Raw genomic sequence first — 12,820 nt, 5'->3', positions numbered from 1 at the left:
TAAATGTAAATACAAATGTAGTAGACCGTTGACTCAGCTGGGAAATACAATAATTGGTGCAGAATCCCAAAACATTAGAGTTTTATCCTCCATAAAAGTCATATTAGTTTATTACTAGTTGGTTCGTCTGCTTATAATTGATGTAAGGAGTATTTCATAGTATTACAGCCCTCGTCAACATCGATCCTGTCGAAGAATAAATAAATTTAGGTGTCATCTGCGTAAAGTTAAAAGGAGCATTTATTAAGACAGTTGAGTAAAAAAGATGTGTAAATGTAAGTGGGGATAAAATTGACCAGCCTTGTAAGACTCCTTGCGTGATAGTTATAGAATATAAATATTGTTTATCAAGCCTGATCGACTGGGACCTATCTAGCAGAAAGTTTCTTAAAAATCTAACAGTATTGGTTGAGAGGACTATATAATGTAAAATAACCAAAAATATTTTGTGACATATTTTATCGAAGGCTTTTAAATAATATAGAATGGTAAAAATAGTAATCTTTCCATAGTTTGAAAACGTGTGTCGCGATCATGGATAGTAGTTCTAGTTATTAGTTTTTCATAAATATAGGTTGGCACTTTATTTTGCAAAACTTAAAAAAAACCTAGCTGGGACCTAAACCAAAGTTCTTAATCTAGAATTAATCTTAAGTTTTTGAATTCTTTTAAAATTTTTATTTTACGCCCATCAATGCTAATATAAAGATTATATGGTCCAAAATACACAATTGCTGACTTATTTGCATTCATTTTTAACCCAATATTCACCGCATCCTCAAAAATATCCGTTAACCGATTACAGCGTATAATTGTGTATCGTCCGCGTATTGATCTATATTACAATTTCTTACATATTTGTTTATATCCATTGTGAAAATCACAAATAGAAGTGGCTCTAAAATCGACCCTTGTGGGACTCCAAACAACACATCTAATCTATCCGATAAATTATTATCCAACACGACCCTCTTTTTAAGTTTTTGTCCAATTAAGTATTCTTTAAAGAAAGCAACAACGTTGTCTGAAAATCCATATTATTACTTTCATCAACGCCGTCGCTGTCCCATGTTGTTTTCGAAAGCCCGACTGAGCATATCGGAATTAAACTATTAACATTCAAAAAAGTGAAAATTTGTGGAGAATCTGTTCGAAAATTTTGGAGGACACCGACAGGAAACTAATTGGCCGAAGATCTGCTATAGTCGATACATTAGAGCTCTTTGGAAGTGGAATTACAACATCTTCTTTCCACTGAGCTGGAAAAACAGATTCTTCTAAACAGAAACTAAAAATATGTACCAAAATAAATTTACACAATAAATGGACAAGACAATCTCGCCATATCAAGGTTAAGACCATCAGAGCAAGTTTTGGATTTTAAATTGTTCATTGTCTGTAGAACATCAGTATCAATAATCGAAGTAAATTGAAAAACCTCATCGGTGGCTTTATTGTTTTTGAAAAAATTTAATGTATTTTGGTTTACGTTAGTTGACATTTTATTACAAAACGGACAGAATTTACAAAATATAAATTAGTTTTATTCGGGTGGTTTAGGCTCTGAGATACATTTGTTTAATTTTTTTTGCGTTTATAAATATTCATATCTTGTAATGGTTTGCAAATATTCTGTTTTGAGTTATTACGGTTCACAAATTCCAGAGCAATTCCCAAGCCCTTTTTTCATTTCTTACCGATTATGTAAAAAAGTTTCGCGCCTGTTTATAATCTTTCCAGTCCTGTAAATTGTCAGTAAACCAGGGAAATCGCGGCTTTGTAATTCTAACGCTTTTTTTAGGGAGGCATATGAAGATCAAAAACTACTGGTCAGTAGTTTCATGATTTCATGATTGTTATTTTATTCCAGCAACTCATTATTTCACAAAACTATGAAGAAGGCTTCTACATCAAGAAGGCTGATTTTATCTGATACACCTAGAGGGTTTTTTAATTATTTGGTGTAAATGTAGCTGCTCCAAGAAGTCATCAAACATGTTAGTTCCTTACTTTGCTGCAAAAGATCAATATTTAAATCGCCCATTACCAATATTTCATCAGTAATAGGGATAACATCAGCAACAGATTCATTTAAAATTTGTAAAACTTGTGGTTATAAACAACACCAATTCCAAGGGATATCATTTTAAACTTTATACCAATCTATATATATTCTAACCCCTTATCAACCCTCTTAACCTCAGTACAATTAACTTTAATATTGTTCCTTACGTAGACACCTACACTTCCTCTTCTCCCATTTCTTCATGCCTATAAAAGTTATACCCCTTGACAGTCATTTGCATATCTAAGTTATTAGGAGTCAGCCAAGTCTCAGTAATCCATAGTTCCAAATCCAAGTTCACCAAAACATGCTGTACATAATGAATGCTAGACAGAAGTAATCAAATATTGACGTGTCCCACTTTTAAATTTCCAAAAGAGTTTTTGTTTCGATTTCTGTTTTTAAATATCACTATTTACAAGAAAAACTACTCTAATTTAATTATAGCTCAAGAAAAGAAAAATTCAAGTAAAGCAGAAATAAATAAAAATAAGAGTTAAACTTGAATTTTATTTAAGTCCATTTGGCTTCTAATAATGACATACCTCTTACCATCAGACTTACGCTCCAGAATTCTTCCATTTCTATGCCAAATGTACTTGTTAGTATCCCTGGGTGCTCTCGTTCTCTTAAAAAGATGGAAACTTTCTTTGGTCAGTTCCTCCTCAACAAAAATATGTGCTGCTGAATCACTGATTTCAAAGCTAGTAATTACTTTCTAACTAAGTACTTTCTTTGTTCTTAACTTTATTGGAGGGAATCCAGTGACACAGATGTTGTTTCTCAGTTTGGCTTTTTTTTGAACGTTTAAAGCCCTCTTGAGTTTATGAACTACTATTTTAAGCTCTTTATTATCTTTCGAGATCTCAGTGACCATATCTGAAAGTACTTTTCCATATCTCAGCTGCTCTTCATATTTTTTAAAGGTTTTTAAATTAGTAGAAAAAAATATTTATTTTGGTAAGATCTTTAAGATGTTCGGGAATTTCTGAATTGGTTTTCGTATAAAGTTTCAACTCATTTCTTTTTTATAAGTGTTAACTTTTTAATTTCATATCTTAGTAGCTAGTCTTAGGAGAACCTATAAGGTGATTTTCTTTTTTATAAAAGGTAAAAAAACACGAAATCTACAGCATCACAAATACATTTAATAAAATTACGAAGGTTACATGTTTTGCTCGACTCGAGCATCATCAGACCTAAACAATAATTAAAATTATGTAACCCGAAAAACGGAGAATTCAACAAAAACTTACCATAACATACACAAAACACCTGACATATAAGTAAACAAAGCTTACAATAAAGTGGCACTATCTATGTACAAAAAACTCAACTAAACAATCAAATCACTTTATACATTTTAGAAATCTAACCATCATTTATTTTAAGAGTCTAGAGAATCTAACTACTTAAGGTTATTAAAAACTAGGTGGCCATCAAAATAAAACCTTTCATTAACACAGGACAAATCTGGGCTTTTAAAAGCTTTACTAATCTCCATTGTCTCCAACAAGTCTAGTTTTTTACTTTTGTTGCATTGATGCAGTATTTTTGTATTTTGGCTGTCAGAAAATTATGTTTGGAGTCGAGGAGGTGATTAGCAAAAGCTGATCTGGTCACTGTGATTTCGGTATTTTTAAATTTATTATATTGGGCCTTGTGTTCACTAATCCTAGTAGAAATCTTCCTACCAGACTGGCCGACGTACACTGCAGGGCACTCTTTACACCTAATCTCATAAACTCCTGAAGAAGATAGCGGGGGTAGTTTATCTTTAGTTTTAATTAGATGTCTTTTTAATGTATTATTGGTTTTAAAAGCTGGGGTTATGCCAAAGGGAGAAAAAAAAGCGAGATAGTTGTGACGAAATTGGTCCAAAATAAGTAAACGACCTAAAAGTGTTGATATAGTTTGTTTGTTGTCTGATAAAATTAAATGATAATTTATACTTGTAATGTTGAGATACATTATACACATCTCGTGAGAGTAAGAGGGAAAAAGTTACTGACTGCTAGTTGTTTAATGGTAAGGAATCTTTTTTAAAACCTTCACGAGAAAGTGGGATGTTAAAAAGTCTGTAAAATAAAGAATGGAAAGCAGCAAATTTATGCGAGGACGGTGATGTTGAATTATATTGTATAATATTATCTGTTGTTGCTTGTTTACGAAATATTTCAAACGATATCTTATTTCTATCCCTCTTAAGTAATAAATCTAAGAATGGTAAGGTGTTGTTCTGTTCCCGTTCGATTATGAACTCAATTTTAGAGTGAAGAGAGTTGACATAATTATGGAAATTTGTAAGCTCTACCTCACTTCCATTTCAAATCAAACATATATCATCCAAACACCGTTTATAAAACATGATGTTATTTTTAAAATTACTGCTCATTATTTTTGTTTCTAAGTTGCTAAGAAATACTTCACTAAGAAATGGCGATAAACAAGAGCCCATTGCTAGTCCTTCTTTTTGTTTGAAAAAACGGTTGTTAAATTAGAAAAAAATTTGATCTAACACAGTAGAAAGGAGCAAAAGTAGATTTTCTACCAAGAGTGAATCAAGTTTCCCCCTGAGAAGATCTTTGACTAAGACCAGACAATCAGCGGGTGGAATGCTTGGAAATAAGTTTTTCACGTCTAGCGATATAAGCTGGGCTGTATCTGGAACGTGAATATTCTGATGATTCTGATTCTATAAGGTGATGCCTACGAACTTCTTCTGAGATCTTGGACGTCAACCAGGTTAAAGATCGTGGTAACACATACATCTGACAATCTTGCCTATGTATACAGCCAAGATGAAGGTGCGTTAGCTTGCTTAGTTGAGCTGTTGTATTAGACAAGGATATTATCTAACTTTTTAATTGATGTTTTTAATACCAGAGTTTTTTCAGCAAGCGTATTTTAGTAGTAGTTAATTTTCTTTCCCAAAAAATCGACTCATTGCGTTTTTTTGGAAGCTGGTAGGTAGTTATTCTGTCTTAAGCTGGGTATTATGTTCTCGGGATTTATAGAACGACTCTTGAATTATTCATAAATTTATTAAAATTATTCAATAAATCCTAAAATATAGAAGACACTAATATTGATTTTTCGTAGAGTCATGCTTGTTGTGGATAGAAATCGCTTGCCCGACTGATTAAGGCAAGGTCCCAAAATTCCCATCACAAGTCACATAAATAAAATTTTTTATCAGACATGTTCCTACATTAATTTATTTAATTTGTCCTCTAATATATCATATTTCCACAATCAGCGATACTCTTAATCAGTCTGTCTATATATAAAATATTTAATTTAATAATGTTTCGCTAAATAAAGCCTTGTCCTGTATAAGACTAGGATTTTTTTTTACTACTAAAGGCCGTTCTACAAATCTTTCTTTATACTGAATTATGCTAAACTCATGCAACAACCTATTTTTCTTTCTTCTTCTTCCTCATATATAATGGACTCGCGTCGTATTTCGACGGCCGCCCAATATTGTTACTTATGGACCTACAGTTTAACGTGGGTTCCGAACCACAATGTTTTGTTTTTATAAGACAAACACAAACAACCATGCCCATGCCGGGATTCGAACCCGAAACCACACGATTGCATCGTGAACGCTTTGCCCACGGTGCTACCGGGATCGGCCAACCTATTTTTACGCACACAAAAAATGATAGCTATAGCTACTATTTCTATAGTTAATCTGTATAACAATGGAAACCATGTTATTAAAGATATGTACTTATTTCTATCATCTTTTAAAACTTAACCAGTAACAGTATCAGAAATGTTTTAATTTAATTTATTTATAAATTAGTGACAAACAAAATGTAGCATTAACCACAATTTTAAACTAAGCTTCGTACAAGGTGACACAAGGTCTCATTCCATTTAAAAAATATAAAAATATGTGGCATGTGACTGTACAAATATGTGACTAATTCTTTGTGGGATAACTCATTTTAAATTTTTTAGTGATTGATCACTTTCACAAAATAAACAAAATGCGCATTTAACGTCGGGATATGTTGTTTTTAATTTTCATACGTCTAAGCATGATTTTTTTCCCAAACTTACTCTCAACCTTGAAATAATCTGTTGCTGTGCAACAATAGAGAATAGATCATTCTGATCACGGGGCACCTTCGCTACTACGTGTAAACTACGCAAGTAAAATCGGTAAAGTGAAAAACATTTAATACTAGGTGGAATCGTAACCACCATACGACCTTCACATTATTGACAAATCCATGTATTTAGAGTGGAGACTGTCAATTTGTGTTCTCTGGATTATCTTTAAAGCGATTAAATCATTCGCCGTTTACTTACCGTTCGCGTGGTAGAAGATGTTAGCTTCCCACCATCTTCTACCACGCGAGCGGAGTTTCGGGCTTTTGGCTGGTATATGATAAACGAAAGTTGTTTTGGGGTATTTCTTGTTAGAATAAAAACTAAAAGTGGAATAATTTTCTAGTTTTGAAGGTGGTAGACATTGATATAGTAGTAATAACTAAATATCCAAACTTGCAATACCTTTATCTTTATATTTAATACGACGTTTCGGTTGATGTGTATCTCCTACTATTCTACGGGCCGTAATACTAATGATGTGCGAAGTCATGTGGAAGTTTTCGTCATGCGTGAAATGCATTATATCGTGCAAAGTCCTGACAGTAGAGGTCTCCAGATGTTGGAAATTCATTGGGCTGGTTGAATATTTTTGATTTGAATTGCGTGTTCTGCAATTCCCAATCTGGAAACTTCTCCTGTTCTGGTCCATTTTTGGTGCTCATTTTTCCTTTTTCCAACTTCCAAGAGTCGTTTTGTCTCGCCAATGTATGAGTCCCCGCATTCACATGGTATTTGATATACAGGGTGTTATAAAATTCGGTGCAAATATTTTAAGAGCATATTGTTGCAGTTAAAATAAGACTTTTTTTTCTATAAACATGTGTCCTAAAGTGCACTCCCTCAGAGCTACAGCCCGCGCAAATTGCTTGAAGAAAATCGATTACTCGATTGCTCTTGTGGTTTTCTTCTTTTTGTGACCACTGCTTTCTTTATTATTGTTTTTGACCAACTTTAGTGGGCTCCCATTTTGTTGAAGCTCCTTGGTGATATTTTTTATCTCCATCTTAAGGTCGTCACTGTTGTTGCAAATTGTGGCCGCCTTTTTATATAGTGACTTGCTGATTCCCGCCTTTATTGATGCCGGATGATTTGAGTTATAGTGCAAGGACTGGCCAGTATGCATGGGTTTACGGTAGACTGAAGTCTTAGAAAGTTAAGAAAAATTAGAGAAAAGTCGTTAAGAAAACTGAAAAAAAATTTTCGCATAAAAGCATATTTCGCATAAAAAGGGTAGAGTTAACATCTCTCCATCACCGTCGTAAACTTGATGATGGATCTAATGTTGTTGAGGTGTATCAGAAAGTCAGTTCGTCAATTCTGTCCTAGATGATAAATGTGTCATCTACGTATCGAGGCCACATCTTGGGTTTAGAGGGTGCTGTTCTTATAGCGTGCTCTCCATTTATATGTTGACTACGACTGCAGATAGTGGAAATCCCATTTGGAATCCTTCGTCCTGGGCTGTAAAACCTATCGTGTCCTTTCTGAGCCTTTCTTTAAAGATATTTAAGGATTCCACGATGGCCACATTGGTATACAGACTCTCAGCATCATTTCTAGAAGCAACGTACATCGCGCAAAATCAAGGAATCCTCATCCAGCCCAGCGTCAAAATTCCCAACATCTGAAGACCTACCTGTACTGTCAGGACTCTTGATATATAGTCGGATTACCGAACAAATGGAGTAAATGATGTGCGCGAAATATAGGCCCGCCCATCGATGCAACCTTGGCAGATTTAGACGAGGAGAATTATGCCTACTTATTTTAAATTATTTTACCGTACAGCTTTGCTTTGTAAGCAGCTTTTCTTAAAATATAATACGGTGGCCTGTAAAATGGGTCCAAACCGATTTTGAGGTTGTGCCAGGTAATGATATAATAATCCCTTTTAAGTATTTTATTATGCAAAGTTATGTTAATATATTGAGGTTTACCGAAAAGGGATAGGTAATCCTTTTAAGTAATCGTGCCATGTCAAACATTTATTTCTTGGGGGGGTGACAATGGGGGTGTACGTGGCGCGTCAGCCATTATTTGTTAACAAACAAATTAACAAATTAACAAAAAAATAAACACTATCTCAACTTTTCAATATTGCGAAGATTCAAATATTCGAATAGCAGAAAATTCAACCAAAACGTTCTAAAGCCGCTCGACTAATAAAATTAAATAAAACCCCCAAGTCATGAACCCTATCGATGCTCTAGGCCCCACCTCCGGCTCAGAACGATCACGTGACCACTCCATCTGTTCGGTAACCCAAGTATACATTTCACGCCAAAAGTTCCACATGACTTTGCACATCATTAGTATATAAGCCCGTAGAAGACTAGTTGTTGTTAGTTTACACTTGATAACGGTTGGAGATACACACCAACTAAAACGTCGTGTTAAACATAAAAAATATTTCAAAAATATTTTTAAAAAAAGTTCGAAGATTTAGTTATTATTAGAATTATTTAGTTTCATAATAGTTAAATTGTATAAATCTGTTTGAATTTTAATTTATGTAATAAACGTTCTGTTTTTCAAGTTGCTCGCATTCATTTGATAAATCTCTTGGATTTTTACTATAATATCTTTTTTAGTTAAGCCAGCAGAACTTCCTCAAGAACCCCTTCTTCCCGATATAAATAATCAGCAAAAAGTAGAGTATCAATCACAAAGTCAGCAACCTCAAATTCAAGAAATTCGGTATTATCAACAGCAACCCCAACCAGAACCTCACTTTATTCAGTATCAGCCGCAGCACCTCATGCCTAGCAGAAGTCCTGAGCGTCAACAAACTTACACAACTAAGATTGTTAGGTACTCACCCGTTCAAGCAGAATTAGATGCTGGAACTAAACAAACAGTTAATATTAATCAGCAACAATATGTTCTTGAAAATCCAACATACCAACAACAGAGGTAAAATTTTCTATATGAATTTCAATAAATATTCGTCTATTAATATTTTTACACAATATTTTTACTTGTTACTATATGTTAGTGCTTTTTGATTCAAATATTCAAAAATATTTCAAGTGTAACAGAACAATATTTAAACAATCCAATTTTAATTATATTTTTCTCTACTACTTTTCATGTTTATAACTTATTGCTTTAATTAATAAATTAATAAGTAATACTTATAACTAAATAATTTAAAAAAATATTGTTTCAACTTTAGATACGAAATTCAACAAAATCGAGAGCCTCAATATATTCATGCTCAACTTCAAGGACTACAGGTTCCAAATCAGCCCGAACAAGGAGCAAATGCAGGACCCTCAGATGAAGATTATCAACAATCACAGTTTAAAAAAAGTCTAGGTCGAAACTCAAGTTTAAGAGTTTTAAAAACAGGCAAATCAGTCGTGTTTATAGGACATGATGAATAAATTTTACTTAAATATATTTTTTTTACTTAAAAGAAAATAATTTAGATTATCGATATATGCATTAAATATGCATTGAAAGATATATGCTATTGTTTTGATTTTTGGAACTGCAGAAAATAGCATAACAGAAGAAGAAATGTACCTGATATTTAAAAATCAAAAGTTATAATCGTTTCTTAAGAAACAGACAGTTGAATAAACTTGAACTTATTTTTTAATCAATTTGCTTTGTCTATTTAATATCTAATATTTCTTATAAATAAATATAAATTAAATTATTGTAATTTTAACTTCTCGCCCAAATTTTTTGTTTAACATCCCATCCCAACTAATCAATATGAAAGGGAAAGCAGATGTCATCATCTCAAACTTGAACATACACACATCCAAACTTATATGGAATCATCAAGTAATTTCGAGAAATGGAATTTAATTTGGAAAAAGTCATTGAGGAGTAAAGAGCAGTTTTTTCAAATCAAGTTAATTACCAAAATAAATAAAGATTGTTACAATTTTCATAATAATAAAACAAATAACATAAAATGTAGATTTCTATAGAACAATTTCTTTCTGAGAATGTCATTTAGCAAGAAATATTTAAATGATTTTGATAACTTGATCCAAGCTCGAATTTGACGAAATATTTTGACGAAGTCTAATATTTCCTTTGATCTTATTTCATAAGTGCTTTATAGTATTAAGATTTGGTGAGCAAGGAGGTCAATCCAAAACTGCAACATCTTCATCTTCTAAGAAACTATTTGCAACTCTGCGGGTATGTCGAGGTGCATTATTTAGCATAATTTTAAAAAAAATCGTGAAATTTTCCAAAGCCTGACTACAGGTTGCACAACTAAATCAACATACATTTGACCTGTTAGGGTTTTAAAACTACTTAAATTGTTGGGATTTGTCGAATGGGATTTAAAAGAGTTCTTTTACTAATTATATATCCAACCCAAAACATTACAGTACTTCATTTGTATTTCGGGATAGGTTGTAGTCTAGATGTCTCCCTCTACCTCTTAAAATGCAAATTCACCGGCCATCGAATTATAGAATATTTCATCAGAAAATAAGGAATTTGCCCAATTTTCGTTCTTCAAACACCAATTAAACTGTCAGTTTTATTTTGTAAGTTCTGAAACTCTTAACTATATTCCACTAAATAATTTCCGGGCACGAAGTCTTCTTCTGATGTCTTCCTTTGTACTAACAGTTCCAAAAAACTTGAATAGATTTTTTAAACAATTCCTTGTGTAACCACCATTGTTCTTACGATCTGCCTTTGTGCCATGCATTGTCTGCCAGAGCAATAATTCTTCTCCTTTAGACTTCCGACAACCTCACGTACGACTTTTTTATTTAAATATGCGAAAATCAAGAAATTTTAAACTCAATGCAACTTGCAAGCGAAACAGTAAAATCGGCACTCCAGGACAAATATCATTTTTTTTTTATTTACGTGTTTCGCTTGTGACAAACAAAAATTAAACTAATATTTCAGAATAATTGTGGTGTAATAACTGGTAGGTAATAATTGGGTGAATTAGTTTGGTTGTGTGTATACAGGGTGGCTCACCGAACACCTTCCACCCCGAATTTCGCCGAGATTTCGTAAAAAATTAAAAAACGCTCACACCCGTCAATTTTTAATTAGGGGGACAAAATAATCTCGCATTTATAACTCATTACGATCAACCCCTACGCGGCAGTGACAGCTATCTATAAAATTTTAAATCGTAATAAGGATCGAGTAATACCTCATTTTAAAAGACTTTTTATCACTTAATACCCAACATTTAAAGGACATATACTACTTAAGTTTCAAGTTGCTACTATTATCCTATTTAATATGACAGCATTTCAAAATCTTTAAAAAGATACTTTAAAGTCAAGAAAATATTAACACATTTTTGGGATTAAAAGGCTTATTATTTAATGCCGTTATCTGACTGGTATTACTTAGCGCCTTAAAGCCTGATTTATTTATAAAAAAGCCCTTTTAAGGCCCGTCTGATTTTTTATAAGAAATCTAATGTTTAACAAATTTGTCAATGTTTTTTTAATGTACTCCGTATTTATACATTTATGCTTAGTAGTCTTAATACCCAAAATAGCACCAAATATTATTACAATAGTACTTTGGAATGTTTGAAAATTACCACACCGTACAAAATATTGCCAGTTATTAGTCTAAGTGATCATTGGCAATCCAGAATTTATTTTTAATGTTTCTTCTTCTGATGAATGCAGCTTCTTCCTTAATGGTGTTGTTGCAGATATTGGTCGGATTTAAGCCCTAGATTATTTAGGGAAGTACATATTGAAATTTAACAAGGGAAATATACCTTGAGTTACTGGAAACTACTATTAAGCTAGCTTTAATTTCTGTCATTGTGGAAGATGAGCGTCATCGGCAAGAAAATTTCTCAGCAAATCGGAGCAGGAACTTTTATGGAAGATGGGATTAGACGGAAAGGTCCAACTGAATGGCCTGAAAGATCTGCTGATTTGTCACCCCTTAACTTTTTGTCTGATTTAAATTTATGCTATACAGCTCAATTCTTTAGAAGACTTGCGATAATGAATAGTGCTTGAGTGCCAACAAATTACATCTGAAATTTTACATAATATACGCGAGCATTTCGAACAGTGTCTTTACTGTTGTATGGAAGTTGAAAGAGGAAATTTTCAACATTTAGTTGATTAGAAATAGATTAAATATAAATATTAAAATATTTTTATTGGTAATTTTTCTTTCTATTCTGTATGATATGAAAATGTTTTTGTTTTATAAACAGTTCCTGTTTTGACTAAATTTAAAATTATCTGGCTACCATTGGCCTTAACTTGAAATAATTGAACATTAACCGTAGGACGTGCAATTGTGTGTTTTGTTGTACGTTTGTTTCCTGCGTTGGGTTTAAGTTCAAGTTACTGTTTACTTGCAGTTCCTGTTTTTACCATTAATATTTTTTTCAATTTATTAACATTTCCTTATAATCTAAAATGAACCGCAGTTTCAAATGTTGTCAAAAAAGGGATTTTTCAAATTATTGCTGCATCTCTTGTATTTCAATGTTCCACCCAAGTTGTCTGGAAAGAAATTCTGATGCCATAAAACTGGGAGGCTACAAGATTTTATGCTCACAAAGATGTCAAGATGATTTTAATGAAAGAGATCAGGAAGGAAAAATTAATGAGCAAAAGATTTATGATTTGTTGACAGAATTGAAAG

The 12,820-nt window shown here is 32.7% G+C and overlaps 1 protein-coding gene across 1 annotated transcript in view; it reads left to right on the top strand.

The window, feature by feature from the left end:
• The window catches only part of LOC126748708 (transcription factor SPT20 homolog), a 70,177-nt gene extending 60,308 nt beyond the window's left edge, over positions 1–9,869 (top strand). Inside the window, exons 5-6 of the mRNA XM_050458094.1 lie at positions 8,785–9,106; positions 9,369–9,869. Of these exons, the coding sequence (XP_050314051.1) occupies positions 8,785–9,106; positions 9,369–9,579 (533 nt within the window). The 3' untranslated portion in view covers positions 9,580–9,869. The remainder of the gene's footprint in view (positions 1–8,784; positions 9,107–9,368) is intronic.
• The last annotated feature ends 2,951 nt before the right edge of the window (positions 9,870–12,820 follow it).

Source organism: Anthonomus grandis, chromosome 22 (genome assembly GCF_022605725.1).
Source record: "Anthonomus grandis grandis chromosome 22, icAntGran1.3, whole genome shotgun sequence".
Lineage (NCBI taxonomy): Eukaryota > Metazoa > Arthropoda > Insecta > Coleoptera > Curculionidae > Anthonomus > Anthonomus grandis.
Note: the sequence above shows the minus strand (reverse complement) of the source record. Positions and strands in the feature narration are given on the sequence as shown.